We start from the raw sequence: 21,098 nt of genomic DNA on the forward strand, positions 1-21,098 counted from the left end.
AGGGTTCCCCTCTAAGGTACCTGGAGTGACAAGAGCTGGGGGAGCACAGAGGCCCTGAGCCATTGAGAAACAGGAGCAGTGGAGCATGTGCATGTTGGGGGGGGCACTGTCTCTCCAGGTCATTGTTGCTGCTGAGGTTTGGCTGTGTGGCTGGATCCGCAGGTGTCGCAGGCCTTTCCTGGGGGTCTGGAATACTGGCACTGTTCCTGACGGCGGCACGTTCGGAATTGGGTCATTGGCAGTGTTCTGGTGTGGAGTGAGTGACCTGCCCGTTCTCTCAGTACCATGACACGTACCTGTGGCTTTCACTCGCCGCATTAGCCCAGCTGCGAGTTCAGTGATGCTGAGGGGTGTTTGGGTCGAATGCCGTTCAGTGGATCGGCAACGTGCCGAATTTAAAGGGATTGAAGTAAACTCTCGAGGTGAGGCCTCTTCGTGGTTTGGTGTGAGCAGGGCTGAGTGGCCGAGCGTGAGGGAGGCACTGATGGACTAAGAGTGACTCCTGCAATGTTCTCTCTCCATTGAGCCAGTGCTTTGAGGCTCGGGCTCTCTAAACCAGGGCCATAGGTCCCCATTCACCACCGCGCCAGGATCGCTAAGTAGGGCGGTGTCTCTCTCAATGGAGTTGTAGCCATGTCCCCAAAATGAATATTCTTAAAAAACCAAACAGCTCCCCTCCCTGATCACTAGACACCCCCCCCCCCCACACACACACACCCTTTTCTGATGCCAGCTGGCTTCCCCTCGGGAGACGTGGGTTTCACTCCGCCTCTCCCATCAGCCACCAAAGCTGCTTCCAAGTCCTGACTCTGGAGTTGCTGGTGCAGCCAGGACGCAAACCGATTCTCCCCGTCGGTGCCAGTGCTCGGAAATATCTCTGCCAGGCTGGTTCTGAACTAGGCCCAGAGAGCTACTGCAGTGACCAATATCACATAGCTGGTTCCTGCCTCCCACAACTTCTTCCCCTGCTCCAGCACCCCAGTCTGCATGCTCTGGTATGGAGACTGTGCAGTCTCTTAAAGGCTTAAACTCTTCCAATTAGAGTGAAATCCCCTTCTGGTGAGTTGTGATCAACAATCCCTCCGGCAGGGCAGTGGGATCCTGGCACCACTGCCACCTGTGCCCCGTCGAAGGGCTCTCCAGTCACTCTGCCTTGTTTGCAGCCCCAGTGTCCTCCTTCCCTTTAATCTGGGCTGTGCCCATGGCTGCCCCACTGAGCAAGCGAAGTTCCCGCCTGCTCTGTCTTCTCCGCACGTTCCTCTGTGGGAAGGGCAGAGCCTGCATCCGTGACACCGCGCTGCTGACAGGCAGTGAATCTCTCTGCCTCGAAGGTGGCAGTGGAGGGCACAGCTGCTGCTTATAGCCCTGCTCATTAGCCACCTGGCTGGCTCTGCTGCTTTGGTCAAGTTTGCTCTTTCAAGCACGTCCGTGTTCTTAGGGGGTATTGGATCAGGCAGCAGGATGGGATGGGGTTCTGCTGTGGTCGGTCATTACCTAGTCCCCACGCTGTATGCCACCAGCAGGCGACTGGAGCCAGGACTGCAGAGTTTTACTTCTGGCTCTGCCACTGACTCACAGCATGACCTTGCCAAGTCCCCACATCCCTCTGTGATTCCCGTCTCTGTCTGTAAAGGGGGGACATGGCTTGCCCAGCTGATAAGGGGGCTTGTGTGACTCGCTGCTGGAGCGGCCTTTGAGATCCTTGCATGAGGGGCAAGGCTCCCTTCCCCCGAAGCTGACAGGTTCGGGAATCCCTTCCCCCTCACGGAAGCAGTCAGCTGTGCGGGGCCTGTGACAGCTGTTCCTGAGCGTGCAGGGCTCTGGTGAAGGGAAGGAGGGAGAACGGGGCCCGGGACCCCCTGGCGGAATTGGTTGGTGGAAGGTAACTCCTGGCATGGAACTTGGCCCGGATGCCAGGGTTAGCGCCCACAGAAAGGGTGTGGGGTCTGTAACGATCCCAAGAGCCAGGGCCACGGTATTGAGTCTCCTGCGAAAACGGGGATGTGCTGCCTGAGGATTTCTGGGTGCTAAAGCCGAGGGGCTGGAATACTTTATTAGTGTCCCCTGCTCTTTATCTGCAGTTTGACCTTTTGACCCCCCCCCAGGCCCTCTCCCGCCCCAAATCTATCATCTTCCTTTCCTTGCTCCCAAATCTCCTTGGGATCCATTGACATCTGCGTAGCCAAGCCCGGTAACTCCTGTGCTCCAGTGGGGCTGCGGCTGGGGCCTGGTCGCTGCAGGGAGTGCAGCTGTGGCAGGGGCTGCGGCTGGGGCCTGGTCGCTGCAGGGAGTGGGGCTGCGGCTGGGGCCTGGTCGCTGCAGGGAGTGCGGCTGTGGCAGAGACTGGCTGGGCACATGGACTCTGGCCGTTTGGGGGGGTGTTCAGATACCAGTGGGGCTGCGGCTGGGGCCTGGTCGCTGCAGGGAGTGCGGCTGTGGCAGGGGCTGCGGCTGGGGCCTGGTCGCTGCAGGGAGTGCGGCTGCGGCAGGGGCTGCGGCTGGGGCCTGGTCGCTGCAGGGAGTGCGGCTGGGGCCTGGTCGCTGCAGGGAGTGCGGCTGCGGCTGGGGCCTGGTCGCTGCAGGGAGTGCGGCTGCGGCTGGGGCCTGGTCGCTGCAGGGAGTGCGGCTGCGGCCACCAGTGGGGCTGCGGCTGGGGCCTGGTCGCTGCTGGGCGTGCGGCTGCGGCAGGGGCTGCGGCTGGGGCCTGGTCGCTGCAGGGAGTGTGGCTGCGGCTGGGGCCTGGTCGCTGCAGGGAGTGCGGCTGGGGCAGGGGCTGCGGCTGGGGCCTGGTCGCTGCAGGGAGTGCGGCTGTGGCAGGGGCTGCGGCTGGGGCCTGGTCGCTGCAGGGAGTGCGGCTGTGGCAGGGGCAGGGGCTGCGGCTGGGGCCTGGTCGCTGCAGGGAGTGTGGCTGCGGCTGGGGCCTGGTCGCTGCAGGGCGTGCGGCTGGGGCAGGGGCTGCGGCTGGGGCCTGGTCGCTGCAGGGAGTGCGGCTGTGGCAGGGGCTGTGGCCTGGTCGCTGCAGGGAGTGCGGCTGTGGCAGGGGCTGTGGCAGGGGCCTGGTCGCTGCAGGGAGTGCGGCTGCGGCAGGGGCTGCGGCTGGGGCCTGGTCGCTGCAGGGAGTGCGGCTGGGGCAGGGGCTGGGGCTGCGGCTGGGGCCTGGTCGCTGCAGGGAGTGCGGCTGTGGCTGGGGCCTGGTCGCTGCAGGGAGTGCGGCTGGGGCAGGGGCTGGGGCTGCGGCTGGGGCCTGGTCACTGCAGGGAGTGCGGCTGGGGCCTGGTCGCTGCAGGGAGTGCGGCTGTGGCTGGGGCCTGGTCGCTGCAGGGAGTGCGGCTGGGGCCTGGTCGCTGCAGGGAGTGCGGCTGCGGCAGGGGCTGCAGCTGGGGCCTGGTCGCTGCAGGGAGTGCGGCTGGGGCCTGGTCGCTGCAGGGAGTGCGGCTGCGGCAGGGGCCTGGTCGCTGCAGGGAGTGCGGCTGTGGCAGGGGCTGAGGCCTGGTCGCTGCAGGGAGTGCGGCTGTGGCTGGGGCCTGGTCGCTGCAGGGAGTGCGGCTGCGGCAGGGGCTGCAGCTGGGGCCTGGTCGCTGCAGGGAGTGCGGCTGGGGCAGAGACTGGCTGGGCGCACGGACTCTGGCCGTTTGCGGGGGGAGTTCGGACACCAGTGGGGTGATCTGCAAGTCGCCCTGATGGAATTCGTGTTGGCTGGGAATGTGGCTACTTGGTACTTGCCATTCATTGCCGCTGCCTGAATTGAGCCTCCTGGGTGCCGGGGCATCTCGCTAGTGAAGAGGGGGCTGCTGCCGCCGCCGGTTCCGCGGGCACCGTCTGGAGTCCCTCGTGCCCACTGCTCCCAAAGCTGACAGCGGGTACGTTGTGTCGGCAGCAAGGGGCTTGTGCTTCTTTCTGCCCCCCCGAGAGCCACAGACTCTCCGTGGGCTGCTCGGGCAGCTGCCTCCGGATGGTTCCACTTGCGCTGCTGCAGCAAATTCCCATCCCTCCCTACACGCGCCCCTCCCCCCCCTCCACGAAGAACAGAGCGCTGTGCGGCCAGAAGAGGCACCTCAAATCCCTCCCTGTGTGCGTTGCTCCCCATTCCTCCCAGCGCCCATCCAGCCTCTTCCCCGGTGACGGTGCTCCCAGTTCCACGCCTCGGTAGCGCTTTCTCCCCTGCCTGAGGGGGAGACCAGCGCCAAAAGCGGCTGGACCTACAACTTCCCCTGCGCTTTGTGGGCAGCTTGTTAAGACAGCCCTCTGCCTCCCACTGCCGGCGGGGGAGGGGAGTTGAGCGGCTCCCGACACCTTGCTGGCTGATTAAGAAGAAATCGGCTTCCCAGCCTGTGGAGGATCAGCTGAGGGATGCAATCTCCCTCCCCCAGGCTGGCAGAGATTAGCTGTGGTAAACTTGTCCAGCTGTGAGCCAGGACACTGGGCCCTTCAAATATCCAAGTGACAGCGGATGATGTGCAAGAAGCTGCCTCCTCCGCCCTGTGCCCCTTTGCTTTAATTAACTGCTGCTCTTGGACCGGAAGGCAAACAGAACCTCTCCCCTGGGTTCAAAGTGCCCGTTTTCCCTGGGGTCTCCATCACGCTCCTCCCCTCCTGCTGGAAGGGGAGGCTCTTCGGCACGGCCTGATTTATCTATTGAAACTGCACATCCATCAGGCTGTTCCCTTCCTAGTAATTAAATGGCCTGTCTGAGGGGTGGCTCTGACCCGCCGAGAGCAGGGACGAGATGATGGATCACTTGCATCCTTGAAACTAATCTGGCGATTCAGGTTCCCCTCCCTCCCCCTCGCCGTCCGAGCAGGGTAGCTGCTTCTCCTCGCGCCGCCCACCCTTTGCTCCCCATCCCGTGGTCCAGAGGGATTGAGGAGTCCCATCTCATCTGCTTGGGTCTCTGTGGGTGACATGTGGAACTCCAGGGGCTGAGTGACCATGCGACTTGTACTCACCGTCCCAATTCCACCTTGAGCTGAGTCCAGTTCCAGACCTGCTCTCCAACATTTCCCCAAACCCTTTGGGACCCATGTGGGGTGAGAAGCTGAAATACAGCAGGACCTGTTGGGTGGGCCGGCTGCATCCTTCCCCATGGCACCAAAATACGCAGCTCTCAGGCAGCACCGCAGAGTCCCTGTTCTGGCTGCTCCCCCCTCCTCTGGGGCCTTTTAGAAACAGGCACCCATCACACGGTGTGTCCTCCCGTTTTTAGAGAGTCGGGAACCGGTCAGGGCTCTCGGGTTGGGTCACAGTCCGAGTGAAGGCTCCTGCTGGGCTTGCACTGCGGAGCTTCGGGTGTGTTACCCCCATGGAGCAGGGCCACAAGGGAGCTGTCACAGGCAGCCGTAGCTATTTGACGCCAGCAGGTTCGAGTCCTGGAACCTCAGCAAGTTTCTCTTTCAGAGCAATTCTTCAGACCCCACTGCCCTGGGGTATCGTGGTAGGGGTTGGCTTGACCATGCAGCTTCCTTGGGTCACTAAGTCGGCGCACCCGGGGTTAAATGCGGACAGGCCTCACCTCTGGGTGCAGGGAGGGGAAGCTCACAGCCGCAGGAGGATACCGACACAGGAGAGGACGTTACTGACTGAGAAGGAAAGATACTAGAGAGACAAGGCAGGTGGGGTGATATCCTGAGCCCACATGGCTGCACCAATGCTGCGTTCAAGGAAGGCCAGACAAGGATCTCGCGAGCACTACTGAGGACACGGGGACGTAATTGTCTGCAAGGGGAAATGCTGGGGGTCGCTGAAGGCCTTCAGGGGACTAGTGGCAGAGTGTCGTGTGCTGTAATTAAGGACAGGCAGAGGTAGGATCTGCACCAGGAGGGATGCTGACTCTGGCATAGTCCTGTGGGAAGAGGTAGCAGCCTGGTCATCTGAGACTGGACAGAGCAGTAGGGAGCTTCGCATGTGGTGTATCCCACCAGCCCCTTCCATCTCTGCGACTCGCAGGCCCTGCAGGAGTTGCAGTGGTGTGTGTTACGTTGAAGCTGGCGAGGCAGCTGCCTGAGGTTGGCGTTAAAGGCCAACGTTCCCTGGGGAGGCAGCAGGCGGCTCGGCGGGCTGGGCCCTGGCTCCCGTTTGCGGAAGCTCCTTTAGCATCTCAGATTGATAAAAAGCCACAGTGAGTGTTTTATCCCTTCAGGTGCTGCATGAAAGGGGGAGAGCGCCTGAGCGCGGGGAGTCCAATCAAAGAGCTCTTTCAGGGCCTCATTAACTCTCCCGAGGAGAACGCTGAGCCCACAGCCCTGCTCTCCGGAATAGCATGACATTTAACAGCACAAATTAACCTTCGTGTGGAATGACTTAGCAAATTACTTCCCAATCACCCCCATCCCCCACCACGCCGACCCAGGGAGAGGGGGCAAGAGGACGCCAGGCAGAGCCGTCAGCCCTGCTCCCTGGTTACACCTTGGCCACTTGCTGTGGGGAAGGTCCTTCCGTTGCTGAGAATGTGAGACCTCGAGTTGGCTGTCTCCAGGGTCTGCCCTGGGCGAGGGGGGGTCTGGAGTTCAGTGGTACTGGTTGGGCTGGGAACTGAAGTTGGGCTAATGCTTGATGAGTGGGAAGCCATCCCTGGCTAGCAGAGATGTGGGAAGGAGAAGGTGGCATGGGAGTAGCATCTCCGGGCACCACTGGTTAGCCAGAGCCCTGTTGTGTTTGAGTTAGTTACCCTGGCTGATGTAGGTCTTTTTGGTGCGGCATCAGCTGTGGCTGGTGTCTGAGACCCAGGAGTGGTGTAGGGTGGGGCTTGGGGGGTCGGGATGTGTGGGGTTTTGTGTGTTTTGTTTTGTTTTACAAGGCCAGACCTCCACACGCGCTGCCCTCTGCCCCACAAGCGGAGAGGCTGAGAACTGAACTCCTGTTTCACTTCTGCCCTGCCGAGACCAATGCTGGAACGTGGCGGGCGAGAAGCGTGGCTGTGGGACGCTTTGGGCCCCAGCTCCGTCCATCCGGCAACTTTCACCACCGTTTTGAACCAGCCTTGTTTTGGGGGCAGTTCCGAGTGCAGGAGAACTGGGCTAGCCCATGAACCAGTGATTAAAGGCTGAGAGGGGACTCGGGTGGAATAAAACTCTAGCTTGGTGTGACCGTGGCTAGGCCAAGTCTGAGAGGAAGGGAGCTTGGCTCTCCTGCCTGGCGCTCCAACACAGGAGCCTGGGCTATTCCCTCTGCCTGGATCCCGGGGATGCTCCTGCTTTACGTGCCGATTCGGGTGCTAGTCTATTTAGTGTCCCAAACCCTCAGCCAGGCTCAGGGGCTTTATAAATCAATCAGTTCATTATGCTGCTCAGGTGGGGTCACCTGCACCCATCTCCCCCCACGTTGTGTCTCCTGCAGTGTTACCGGGACCTGGCGTTGGTGAGCCGAGATGGCATGAACATTGTTCTAAACAAGATCAACCAGATTCTCATGGAAAAGTACTTGAAGCTGCAGGATGCCTGTCGGACTCAGGTGAGAGGGGAACCTGCCTTGGAGTCGAACCCGATATCGGCCCTGGTGGGAGTGGAAAGGGGGCTGCAGGCCCTGAGGGGACTCGGCATCTTGGGGTTTGGTGGTGGGATTGGAACCATAAGCAGGAAGGGGACGTGGGGGAGAGCAATGTTGGATGGGTGTCTCCTGCCCCCCCCCCCCCGCCCATGGCTGCTAACACCCTCTGAGATGTGACCTTGGGGCTGTCTCTGTCTTGTGCCGCGGAGGTGTAGTCGTGGCTCCGTGGCCAAGGCTGGGCTGAAATCTGTGCTTGAAGCAGCACCAAATTCTCACCCGTCTCACGCTAGCTCTGCTCTTCTGTCTCTAGCTGGTGTGGCTGCTGCGGGAGCTGGTGAAGAGCGGGGTGCTCGGGGCAGATGGCGTCTGCATGACCTTCATGAAGCAGATCGCAGGTGAGTGCTGCCTTGGGCCAGGTTCCTGCAGCAGCAGAGCCTGCCCCCCATCGCGCTGCCCTGCCCCCCATCGCGCTGCCCTGCCCCCCATCGCGCTGCCCTGCCCCCCATCGCGCTGCCCTGCCCCCCATCGCGCTGCCCTGCCCCCCATCGCGCTGCCCTGCCCCCCATCGCGCTGCCCTGCCCCTGGGCCCTGCCCAGCAATGGCTGCAGCAGCAGGAGGCCCAGCCCATGGCCGCTGGAGCACCGTGCGCTGCCATGCGTGGGGTCTGAGTCTGAATCTGGCGCGACACCTTGCCCGAGCTGGGCTTGCAATGGAGGCAGCTCACGCCCACCTCTCCACCTCCCTTTGCAGCGGTGGGGATCCCGGTGAAAGAGCAGCAGCGGTGCATTTCCAAGAGCCGGCTAAACCTGCCTGTCAGGGAATGGCTCGCGGATGGAGGGGCTAGTGGGGCTGCTGCCTAGGCCTGGGAATCTGCAGTAGCCCCGGCATCCTCCCTGTGAGGGATTAATCCCGGGTTGGGCCAGCGAGAGGCAGGGTGAGGTTAGGCAGCCTAGTGCCAATAAAGTCTCTGGAACAGCCAGCGGGCGTGTGGGGGATTCCTCAGCGTGTCAGCAGCTCAGCCCCGTGGCCCAGCACAGTAGAACCACTGAGACCAGCCTTGCCCCATCTCTGAGACACGGGCAGCCGAGGGGGGTGCTCGCATCCCGTGAGCCGGGACTCTGCCATGCAGAGCCTGTAACGCCTCCAGAGGGGCAGAGCGAGGGCCTGGCCGTGTGGTAACCACTCGTTTGCGTAAACAGACCCCTCTGTGCCGTTGCAGGGCCACAGAGCCGTCGCTCTGCACGTCAGTGCTAGGCACCTACGTTCAGGGAGGAGGAATTTGCGTCGCATAATAAAACTTGACATTTCATTTTTATTGGTTACATCTGTGACGTGGGCTGGCCCAGTTGGAAATGGACAGGGTGGGCAAGGCTGGGTTCGGAGGGCCAAGTGCTGAGAACGAACCCGCCACCCTGGTCTTGCCCTCTCCCCCGATGTGCGCGATGTAATAAACACGGAATAGCTTAAAAAACCATTGGTGATGGTGTCCCTGTTCCCCATCAGTTGAGGCTCCCTGTGCGGGGCCCCATTCTACTCTGACGCTGCTGTCCTGCATTTTGCTATTTTTATGATGCCTTAATTGTTATGATCACATTGCAATTGCTTGCAATGTGCCTCATATGCATGTCTGTATTTCCAAAGGTCTGAGTACAGCTCTGAGCTTCTAGCACCGTTAGCAAAGTGCTCCAGCTTCATGCTGGTGACCTCGTTTAGAGGGGAAGTAAAGGCAGCTGTAAGAAATGGGAAGTTGATAGTAGGGACTTTCACTCAGGAATTGTGGAAAATTGATAAGGGAAGCAAAGGGACACAAGGAGAAATCTGTGTCCCCAGAGTTAGGAACAATAAGGTGTTTTTGAAATACATTCGGGACAAATAGAATCCCGACATTGGCATTGCTCCATTGCTAGATGGAAATGTTAGAATTATCAATAATAACGCAGAAAAGGTAGATGTGTTCAATAAATATTTCTGTTCTGAGTTTGGGGGGAAAACAGAGTCTCATCATAGGGTAATGATAACACTCTTTCCATTCCGCTAATATCTCTGGAGGATGGTATACAGAAGCTACTAAAGTTAGACATTTCTAAATCAGCAAGTCCAAATAACTTGTATCCAAGCGTTTGAAAAGAGCAGGCTGAGGAGCTTGCTGGACTGTTAACGTTGATTTTTAATTAGTCTTGGAGCACCGGGGAAGTTCCATAAGACTGGAAGAAAGCAAATGTTGTGCCAAGTTTTTAAAGAGGGTAAATGGGATAATCCAGGTAATTATAGGCTTAACAGCTTTACATTGATCTCAGAGCGGCTAATACGGAAGACTGAGAACGATGTACAATTAATATAGCGCATTAAACGTATTGAACACGGGCTAAGCATGAGGTTTCGGAATGACGAGGTGAGTGAGGCGATATCTTTCATTGGACTAACAGAGAGAGACAAGCTGTCGAGCTACACGGAGCTCTTCAGGTCTGGGAAAAGTTCTGAGTGTCACAGCTAAATACAGGGTCAAAGAGCGAGGTTTGCTCATGCTCAGGGACCCGTGTGTGCGAGCGGGTTCTCTTGTGTTTCGCTGTGACACTTAGTGCCTTTCCCCCACCTGAAGAAGAGCTCCATGCAGCTTGGGAGCTTTTCTCTCTCTCCAATAGAAGCTGGTTCAGTAACAGATATTACCTTCCCCGCCTTGTCTCTCATATCCTGGCACTGAGAGGCTACAACACTGCATCCAGGTCTCCGAATGTCATTGTCAGTGAGCGGGTGTGTTTCCAGTGGGGTCTTGCAGGGATCAGTTCTTGGCCCGACGCTATTTAACATTATCAATGACCTGGAAGAAAACATAAACTGATCACTGAGAGCTTGCTGATGACACACCGATTGGGGCAGTGATAGATAATGCAGAGGACAGGTCACTGATTCACAGCGATCTGGACTGACCAGCTTAGGATGGCTAAATATTAAAGTATACGTCTAGGAATAAAGACGGTAGGCCAGGCTCTCTGTCCTGGGAAGCAGCGACTGAGAAAGATTTGGGCGTCGTTGTGGACAATCAGCTGAACCTGAACTCTCTGTGTGACGCTGTGGCCAAAAGAGCACATGCCGTCCTGGGCTGCATAAACAGGGGAATCTTGAGTAGGTTATTTTCGCTCTGGATCTGGCACTGGCGTGACCGTCGCTGGGATCTTGTGTCCGGGTCTGGTGTCCACGATTCAAGAAGAAGGTTGATAAATTGGAGAGGGTTCAGGGAAGAGCCCCGAGAATGAGTAAAGGATTAGAAAACCTGCCTCGTAGTGAAAGCCTCAAAGAGCTCAGTCTATTTCAGTGAACAGAGTGAAGGTTAAGGGGTGCCTTAGTCTGTAAGTATCTACATGGGGAGCACATGTAATACGGGGCTCTTCAGTCTAGTAAGGAAAGACATAACACGATCTAATGGCTCGTAACTGAAGCTACACAAATGCAGACTGGAAATAAAGCACAGAGATTCCACAGGGAGGGTAATTAACCATTGGGGCAACTTACCAAGGGGCGTGGTGGATTCTCCATCGCTGGCCATTTTAAATCAAGACTGGATGTTTTTCTAGAAGTTCTGCTCTAGGTATTATTGTGGGAAGCTCTGTGGCCTGTGTTATCCAGGTCAGACTAGATGATCACAATGATCCCTTCTGGCCTTGGAATCTATGAATCCAAGATAAGACTTTGCACTCCCAGGCCTGTAGCTGAAGATCTCAGAGCGCTTTGCAGATTGTCTGACCCAGATAGAAGTGACTTGCCCAAGCTCATGTTGTGACTCAGTGGCAGAGCTGGGAATAGAACCCAGGAGTCCTAGTCGCCTGCTGTTCTCACAATACTCCATTTATACCTAAGTGCGTAGAGCAGTGTTCCCCGTTTTCCTACCAGGCGGATTGCTTTCCCGTCCCAGGCATACTCCACCTCTCCCCTAAACACCAAATCTCTTTCCTTTCTGACTCTCGCTCTGTTTGACAGAGAGGTCAATATTGACTCTGTGTTCCAGAAACTGACAGTTCCACTCTAGGAACAAAGACCCCCTCCATTTTTTTGTGTACAACAGAAAATGATGGCAATCACCGGACTTGTTTCCGGGACCATGCTGAACACATGCTTGGAAGCAGCCAGGTACCTCTGTGGCAGGCAGGATGGGCCAGACGTGAGGCTTATACTGAGCTGGGGAGGAAAATGGTGTAATTATAGCACTCTGCTTCGCGGGGGCTGGGGCTGAGACGGTGGCTGGTTGGGATACAGCTGACACCACAGATGATTACATCAATTAACGTAAGTAGCTGTTTGCTCCCATGTTGTGCTCTTGGTTGCAGGTGGGGATGTGACGGCGAAGAATATCTGGCTGGCAGAGAACGTCCTTGAGATACTGACTGAGCAAAGGTATGGTGCGGTGGGCGGCAGCGCTGTTGCTGGGAGACGTCTCCTGATTGGCGGGAGCAACGGGCTGGCCGGTGATGGGGAGAACTGGCTCTTTGGCCATCCGTGGGGCTAATGGAGACCTCCCTGCTTGGGCATGGCAAGGGGTGTGGGAGGGGTTTGTGTGTTTGGGGTAGGTGTGGACATATTGGCAGCTTTTCACATAGGTTGACTTGTGGACAGTCAGTTGGGCGATGCACTGGGGTTGCAAGTAACTGGCCCTGCCCCTCGGGACCAGATCTGGCCAAAACAGAACGTGGCTTCACCTCAAGTCCACGGTAGGGCATGGACCTCGTTCTCCTGTCATGAAATCCACTCTGCAGCTGCAACGTGCCCCGTAAGCACATCTTCAGCTGCGGCATGAAATCCCAAGCCCTGGGGCCGGCAGCGTGCACCCGTTGTTGGCTGCCTCTCGGGTGTCCCGCTTGGCACAACTTGCTGTAACCTCTTGGGGATTTTGTAATGCAGCTGACGAAGCCAGGCGGGGTCAGACCATTGGTTCTTCTAGCCTGGTGTCCTGCGCCTGGTGGGTCACAGGAAGCTGATATCCCATAATGCTCCTAGCTAGTTGTGCAATGTACTGCCATGTATGTGACCAGCTTCCCCCTGAAACAATGGGACTTGGTCACCTTGTGCCATGGACAGAACATCCAGGACTCTGGGGCAGTTTCCTAGAAATGTTTTTCTCCTGACTTTCCAGAGTCCCGATGGAGGGTGTTCCTCTTAGAGGAGTGGTTTGGAATTCATTGCCCAAGAGCTGATCTTTGTCAGCTTCCTGTGCTTAAACAACAGCCTTCAATGATTTGCTGTGACCGGGCAATGGGTTCTGCATTGTCCTTTGTTGGTAAAGCCGGGGCTAGCTGATGATAAACAGACTTGGTAGCTTAGCTCTCAGCTGGGCGGCATCATTACTTTTAGACGATTGATTTTCACAACTCGCTGTTTATAATAACAGCAATTCTCCTAAAATCACCGATTGTTGCGCTTAGCAATCACGGCGCAGCTCCCGTGTACCACCGTGCGAGGGGCCTTTCCCTACGCGCTGCCGTGCAGTGCCACCTAGTGCATCTGCTGTGAACCTGCCCTGCTAGAGGGGGCCGAGGCCGGGACTTGTTGCTATGGCCTAGAAGACAATTGGGAGTTCTTAGGCCATGAGTTTATGTAACCATTAGCGGTCAGCGCTGCTAGGGCTTCCCTCCGCCAGCTCAGCTGATGCACCTCAGTCCTGCTCCTGCCCCCAATCTCCGCTGTTCTGGCCTGGAGCCCCAGCATGGCCCTGCCAGTTCCTGTCCAGGCACCAGTGCTGCTCGGCTCCAGGGGCTCCTCTGAAGCAGCCTGCAGATCTTGCCAAATTATGTTATGGTTTTGCTTGCGAACAAATGACTAGAAAATGTTTTCAGGGGGAAAAGCAACTTCTCTCTCATGTGATTCAAAGCTACATTTGGCCTGGGATCTGCAGAAGCCAGCCCAGCGCATTAAATCACAGGAGATTTCCCCTGAGGATAGGAGCTTGTCGGGGAAACGATGTGAGGGGACAGGCTAAGCCCTTTTTGGAGGCATTGCTCGATTTTCCGCAGCACGTGCTGTAGCAGATCAGAGAATGCCTGAGCCTGAGCACAAGCAGAGCTGAGCCCTGGGAGTGAGCCTGCAGGGAGAACCTGCAGCTCTTTGCTGGGATTTATATCCTTTGATTAGGGGGAAGCCAGGACTTTAATTAAACAGCACATGAGAAAATCTGATTCTGCCTTCCGAATGTCGACTGCTTGGTTTAATTAAATACAGCAACAGCGGAGCCACTCCCTGAGCTCTGGCTGGCTTGGAGAGGAGGCGAGCGCGCCACCTCTGCCAGACTGGATAATTCAGCCACTGGCTGCTAATGGCCAAGCGAACATGACACTGCCTCTAAATGTTTTCGAAAAAGCTCATTTGCTCTGCCTGCAAGATCCATTAATCCTGGGGCTGCAGGCAGCCTCTTGACCCCTTCTGGCAATGGTTTTAGGTTTGTAGGCACCTTGGTTGGCGAGGGGAGGAAGCTGATCTGACAGCCTACCAGGCTTCCTTCCTTAAGGATTTCAAGCACTGCCCAGATGCAACCTCAACCCCTGCTTCTTGTTGCCAGTCCAGACAGCTCCAGTGCCTGGTTAAGCTGCGTGCTAGCGCAGGGGTTAGGGGCAGGCTAGAGTGCCTGGGAAAGCAAACACGCCGCGTCCCCCCACCCCTCCTGGGCGATTTAGGGCAGCTGACTCATTTGCCATTGAGCCATTATCTCCTGGAGTTACAGCTGCAGCATACGCAGTGACCCTTGTGCAGGGCTCTGATTTACAGCTCGCCGAGCCGAGCCATGGGGTGATTATCAATCACACTAAAGGCACTGAGCTATTCTGGCCCATTCCCAGTTCATGGTTGCAAATAGCAAGGCTGGGTCATTTACTGGCCGGCAGCATTTGTCATTGTGTTCAGCTGGAGGGACGGAGGGAATAGTTCACCCCAGGTAAATGGCAGCAGTACAGAATTACCGAAAGGTGGTTCTTTGTGGCCCTGGAAGCCGGCGAGAGCGTGTGAGGAGACAAAGGTCTCAGTCCCGGAACTCCTGTGGATCTGTCCTCTGGAGCCTGTTCGGGTCCGGGGCACTACACGGGGAGGGTGGCCAAAGTAACTAGCTAGATGGGGATAGCTTGTGGGGGAGGGATGGCTCAGTGGTTAGAGCATTGGCCTGCTAAACCCAGGGGTGTGAGTTCAATCCTTGAGGGGGCCAGTTGGGGATTGGTCCTGCTTTGGACTAGATACCTCCTGAGGTTCCTTCCAACGCTGATAGTCTATGATTCTAATACATCTGGGAGAAGCCAGCTTTGGTCCTGTAACAGGCCAGGAGTGTCACTGTCTGTGCAGCGTGCGAGGGCCCATCCTTGTCGGATGCTGGAGGCAGTTGCCTGAGTTAGAGACCTGGGCGTTGAGTGGGGCAGGTGCTTAGGACTTAGCACTGGAGGGAAAGGTCTGTTTAGTCTCTCAGCCCCTCCCCTTCTCTGTGGCAGGGTTGATCCCTGCAGCGCTGACTCCAGTGTGTTGCCCAAATGTGTCTCATCTGATGCTCCTCCCAGCCCCTCTGCTGAGAAGCCAAGTCGATAACCTCGTGCATCTACCTGGTGGCAGCCTGTTACGCTGGTCTCAGTCCATCCACTTATTCTGAGTCCTTCCCCCACCCCCCCGGTGCTCCTAACCTCTGCCTTTTCCTTTCCTTCTCCTGGCGTTCCTGCTCGGCCGGGCGAGGGGAGCACCTGGCTTGATAGCTGGCGTGCCACTGAAGGCTGCCAGAGCCATTCTTACCCTGCTCACTGAAAATACGGGTACGCACCCAGCCTGCTCCGGTGCGGCCGCTCGTCCCATAGGCATGGGGATCAGCATCTTTCTGCAGCGCCACATTGCGCACCGTATGATGCACGCAGTATGCGAGTGAGGGAGGCGGCACAGAACTGCAGCCTGATCAAACGAGGAGCTGCTGTTCGAAAGCTGATGCTTTAACCTCAGTGGCGTGTGACTGTCTGGTCCGGATGCTCCCAATGTTTGCTGGATTCATCTGCTCTGACAGGCTGAGCTAGGAAGAATGAAAGCTCATCTCGTGCGGTCTAATGCCAGGCATCGGACATCTCCCTAGTTCTATCTACCCTGTGTCCTGGCTATTGGTGCTGTGAGAGAGCTGCTGGGGGCTGAAAGTTTCTCTCTGGCCCTTGTCACCGGCATACACAGTTACCCTGCAGGGTGCCACAGCCGGCCGAGGCTGCATGGCCCTGTAAATGTATGCAGCACTGTACACGCAGGGAAACCCGCCCGGCCCCAGACTGCTGACAGTGCAGGTAGGAGAAGCCAGGCACCAGCTTGGGAGCAGGCTCTTGGCAGAGAGGGGAGGGGTCGCCGTCAGGGCTGGAAGGTGGCGGAGCTGAGGGCACAGCCCAAGTGGGCAGCATGATGGGAGACACAAAGCTGGGGCCGGGGGGAGGAGGATGTTCTCACGCTGGCTTGTGGCTACCAGAGCATAGGGCTGTGCCATCGGCTCTTCTGCAGGGGGAGAGACCCTGCGGCTTTTACAAGGCCGGCTGTAACTCAGTCCCCAAGTGGGGGACCCTGCACACTAGCACTGGGTGAAAAAGCCTGTATCCCTGTGGGGTGAGCCGGGCTGGGAGATGCAAGAGGCTGGATTTGATGGGCCTGGGGCCTTGACAGATAACAGGCTGCAGGGGAGAGGTGACTGGCTCTCGCCATAGTCCGGGTAAGCTGTGTAGTCCGCTCCTGACCCCTTCCGGGAAAGCGTGTGATCCAGTGTTTAGAGCAGGGCTGGGGGTCAGGACCTGCTGAGTTGTGACCTTGGAGAAGTTGCTTCCTCCCATGCCTCGGTTTCCCCACCCCCGGGCTGGGGATTAATGCTAGTAAAGCACTTAGCCGGTCTCGGCTGGAGAGGAGGGTGGGGCTGGCTCAAGGTGCTGTCCCTCGCTTGCTTCCAGAGAGTGGGTGCTGAAGAGCAATATCCTGATTGCCATGGCTGTATACACCTACCTGCGGCTCATCGTGGACCATCACGGCACCTCGCAGCTCCAGGCCCTGCGCCAGAAGGAGGTGGACTTCTGCATCTCCCTGCTCCGGGAACGGGTGAGGGGTGCTGGCAGCGGGAGCGTTCCCCCTCCGCGGGAGTGTCTGGGGGCAGTCGTGGGGGCAGGGGGAGACCTGGTTGTCCCAGCAGACATCTGGTCGTGTTCCTTCCTCCGCCGGGAGCCTGAGCCCTGCCAGTCTGGGTCTCTTTTCAGCTTGCCCCATGCAGTCTGGGGCACACGCAGCGGCTGTGACATCGGAAGCGGTGGGCTCTGCCCCCTGCATGCCTGGCTGGAAGCTTGCCCATTGGTTGGCGTGTTCTCAGCCCAGCTCTCTTCCCCCTGGCACTGAGAACAGCTGGTTTGATGGGGCTAGTGCCTGTGGGGCCTCTGTCCCGTGTCCAGGCCCATTTCCCTCAAGCCCATCACAGGCACCGATGCCTTCTGCTTGGCCAGCTGCAGCCCCCCAAAATGCCAGCATCTCAGGGGTGCAGCCGGCTGAGTGGAGCGTGGCAGCCAATCTCACCCATGCTCTAGAAACCACAGAACCTCCAGCTTGGCAGAGGAGGCTGGAGGGCTCTGGGGCCATGCTTCCCTTCAGGGTTATCAGTCCTGCTGGCCCGAATGGCTCTCCGCAGCTGGTGGGGGTCAGCCCCCGTACCCCACATCTGTCTCCCCCCAGCCTTCTCCTGAGCTAGGCATGTCGGCTCAAGCATCAAGCGCTGAGCTTCAGAGCCTGTCCCCAGTTGTGGAGATAAAGCGCTAGATTTACGGCCCCCTTGTTTGTTTTACACAAGAGAACATTTTAAAATAGCCATTGACCTTCCCTCCTGTCACCCAGCCCCTTAGAACCTGCTGTCTTCAAAAGGGAGCAGCCTGCCAGGGCAGGAGAGGAAATGTGCAAAGAGTGAATCATCCAGGCCTGCTCTCAGGTTCAAGAACTGAATGTTCCCGGTCCCTCCCCTGCCCCTGCCCACAGCCCCCTCCTCAGGTAAACAATACATGATCTCTCCTCTCCCTTCCCCAAGTTCATGGACTGCTTCATGATTGGCCGGGACCTGGTGAGACTCTTGCAGAACGTTGCTAGGATACCAGAGTTTGAGCAGCTTTGGAAAGACATTATCCACAATCCACAGGCGCTGAGCGCCCAGTTCACAGGTAGGTGGGGCACCGGGGCGGAGGGGAGGTTACCCGTGGAGCCGCTGCCGGGGCTCTCTGGCCGCAGGTCAGCCACACGTGGTGTCCCAGCGCCCGTGCGCACACACCTGTCCATCCACAGCCAAGGGACAGGCGGGTGTGAGTGAGGACTGCGCTGCTGGACTGTGGGCAGAATCCAGGGCAGTAGCTGGACGTCCCAGTGTCCCCCAAGGGCTCCTTCCGCTCCAGCAGAGCCCTCGTCCTCGGGGCTCCGTGACTCACCTGGGGTCAGATATAAATCCTCAGCAGAGTTCGAGCGGCTGGCTGCTGCTCAGCTCCGATATCCCGGGATCCCCTGCGCACACACCTCTAAAAGGCCGTTCGTGAGTCCCGCTCTGGCAGAGCCAGATTCCCCTCCAGAGCCACTCAACACAGTGAGATGTGCCCTGCCTGCTGCCCCCTTGGCCGTGGGGAGCTAAGGAGCTGGGCTGGGTCTCCTGCCACAGGCTGTCCCCCAAGTGGCTTCCCTGTTTCCTTACATACTGCCAGGGCCTGGTGCACATCTGGGCTCTGAGCCCTCCAGATGGCACGATCAATAATTCAGCCAGCTTTCATTACAAGTAGGGAGAAGGCAGCCAGACCCCAGGAAAACATGGTGCCATTTGATTACATGTTCTGGGCTTAAAGCTTCCTTCATTGTAATTAATATTTTTAATTGTCTGAGCTGAAAAGAAAGCTGCAGGTGGATCCCAGTGATAGAAAGCGTCTGAGTTCTGCAAACTCCCCAGGAAAGAGTGCTGGGGAACCTTTGAAATAGCGAGCGAGGGCAGCAGCTGCTGCTGCGATTCTCTTTGCCCAGTGCGCTGGCACACCTGACGGGCAGGAACACTCCGTTACAGAGCTCCCCGCACAGGCCGGATTACAATAGGCTTGTTTTGTTTTAGATCTCTCTCTGTCTCAGTATAAATTATTGCCTGCTCCTCGGTAGCTGTTCGGCAGCAGTTCTAATGAGCTTTCCGAAGGAGGACTTGAAAGTCCGCTGTCCCAGTGCCTTTCCCGGGGGGCCGTGTTAATAGCACTTTAAAGAACTCTGGCTCCACTCAGGCAAGCTCGCAACATGTATCTTCTAATCAAAACCTCAATAAGCCTCCTGATCCCAGGCTCCTTCCCCTTTGCCAGGCCCGCCCCCATGATTGGCAGCTTCGACGGAGAGGCCCCGTAACTGAGCTCTCCTCATCCCTGAAGGAGGGTCCCTGGGTGTCGGGGCTGGGCCGCGGTGCTGGAGGCTTTGGTGTGCGCAGCCCTGCCCATCCTCAGGGTAGGGAGAGGTGCTCAGCCCTGCCTCTTCCTTCCACTCTAAACTCACTGAGAATTTACCCCGACCCCCAACTAGTTCCCCCACTGAACGGTGAGGCTGTTCGTCCCTGGGGAGCCTGGGCACATCACAGGCGCTACTCCAGCTTCCCAGCAGCTTCCCCCTCACCCGGGGAAATCGGTCAGCAGCTGTCCCCGTTTGTCTCCTCTCCCCAGCATCCACACAGCTGGCACCTCGTGCCGTAGGGCCGTACGGTCCCGTGTCCCCCCCCGAATCTTCCTACTGCACTTTGCCTTTGGTTTTGTTCTGCTGCTGTTCTCTGCCCTCGTGCGCTGCTGCAGGACCGCAGTTACCTCTGGCAGCTGGCTCTTTACGTCTGCGTTCGGATTTGATACTGACTCGATCCCGTGTGCCCAGGGAGCCTGCTGCGAAGTGCTGGGGCTGCCAGAGAAGGGAGGCCTTGCCCTGCAGGAGAGCTGGGGCCTCAGGGAGCTGTGATTGTTCCCTCCCGAGCGCCTGGTGGGTGCTGGGAGCATTTTTTTAAGCAAGGCTTTTTTGAGGTTGCCTTTCCCTGACGTGCAGCTCACTCCATGCAGAGCTCCCGGGAGCCAGCATTCAGGCTCTCTGCTTGTAAGCAGGCAAAACCTTTCTCCTCCTCTCCACCCGCCCTTCGGAGGTGAGGACGGGGTTTTGGGTTGAAATGGTTTCGGTGCCAACAGAGCAAAGTGCACCCCTTGCACCTGCGTCAGAGCGCGCAGATCTGTAAATCAGTCAAGTCCTGCCAAGGAGCGACAGGCCTCCTCTGCCGGTATCACGTCTTCCCTTTCTCACACCTCACCTGGCTCTGGCCTCTGGGACCTAGTTCATCTATACCTCTCTTCCCCCCCCTTCGTCTTTCAGTGGAGCTTCCCCTCGCCTTCCGGGGGTTCCTCTCCCGTCTAGCCCTGAGGACTGGGACCCCCATCCCCAGTGCTATTGGACAGCCGTGCCGTGGGGGCCCAAACGAATGCTGGTGCCTGGGATTGGCAATGGAGTAGAGGGCTGCCGTCGGCCTGCTGGCTCGTGGGCAGCTGAGACAAGCTAGCGGCTCACATGGCAGACAGGTGGCTGCGTCACAGCTGACACTCACTGGTCTCTTGCTGGCAGCCTTGGTGGAGAGGGTCAGAGTGAAGGGGCCCCAGAGACAGCTCGGCAGTGGAATTGGTGCCGTGCGTGTGCTGTGGCTGACCCAAGGCCTGCAGTGGGGAGGCTGTCAGCGTCTCACTGACCTATGAGCACAAGTTCCACTCGCAGTCCAAAGCACGCAGCTGCTGCAGAATGCCTCGGGTCCCCGCCAGGGCGGGGCTGGGGAGCTCGGGGGGTGCATCAGCGCTGTGGTCTGAGCCAAGGCAGTGCCCTTGTGAGCACAGGGTGAGGTGGGGGTACGTCTGGAGGCTTACATTTGTCCTTGTGACAGGGAACCTACTTACCCCAGTTAAAACCCGAACTGTCCTCGTGCTTTCTCCCAGGGGTGATCTAGCAGGGATGGGGAATCTGCTCTGGGAACAGGACTCCTGAGTTCCATTCCCAGCTCTGGGAGGGAGCATGGTCTAGTGGTTAGTGCAGGAGCCTCAGCGAAATCTCCACCCCTTCCCGATACCCAAAGCCCTGGTCTAACAGGAGTTTTCGGAGCCGGTGTGGACAGTGGGGTCGGCTCTCCCCAGGTGCCAGGGTGATTCTGGCTGGGGGTGCGCAGGTACAGACCTCTTGGCTTTTCCTCTTTCTAGGTGTCCTGCAGCTCCTTCAGCTGAGGACCTCTCGCAAGTTCCTGGCCTGTCGACTCACCCCTGACATGGAGACCAAGCTGCTCTTCATGACATCCCGGGTAACAGCTTTGCTCTTCCAGAGGGATCCCAGCCAGGGGAGAGGGGAACCAGGTCACAATGGGACTGGGGGTGCATGAGCTCTAGAGGGTGGGGGCCCTTGGAGAGCTTCTACCCTGTCTCATCCATCCTCCTTCCCCCGCTGCTCCTGGTGCAGCCGGCTGGGTGAAGGCCAGTTTCTGTGCAGTTGAAGTTGCAGGCAAGTAAGTGTGACCTTAGCTCTAGGGAAGGTGCCAGATTGACAGCTCTGGAAAGCAGAGGCCCCTGGTAATCCCCAGAGCCAGCCCTGTACGAGCA

At 58.0% G+C, this 21,098-nt stretch overlaps 1 protein-coding gene across 1 annotated transcript in view; it reads left to right on the plus strand.

Annotated features, from left to right (window-relative positions):
• INTS3 (integrator complex subunit 3) overlaps positions 1-21,098 on the plus strand; it is a 65,191-nt gene that overhangs the window by 11,623 nt on the left and 32,470 nt on the right. Inside the window, exons 4-9 of the mRNA XM_044992025.1 lie at positions 7,333-7,446; positions 7,793-7,877; positions 11,805-11,871; positions 16,404-16,548; positions 17,516-17,645; positions 20,706-20,803. Coding sequence (XP_044847960.1) covers positions 7,333-7,446; positions 7,793-7,877; positions 11,805-11,871; positions 16,404-16,548; positions 17,516-17,645; positions 20,706-20,803 — 639 coding nt within the window. The remainder of the gene's footprint in view (positions 1-7,332; positions 7,447-7,792; positions 7,878-11,804; positions 11,872-16,403; positions 16,549-17,515; positions 17,646-20,705; positions 20,804-21,098) is intronic.

Source organism: Mauremys mutica, chromosome 17 (assembly GCF_020497125.1).
Source record: "Mauremys mutica isolate MM-2020 ecotype Southern chromosome 17, ASM2049712v1, whole genome shotgun sequence".
In the NCBI taxonomy this organism is placed as follows: Eukaryota; Metazoa; Chordata; order Testudines; family Geoemydidae; genus Mauremys; species Mauremys mutica.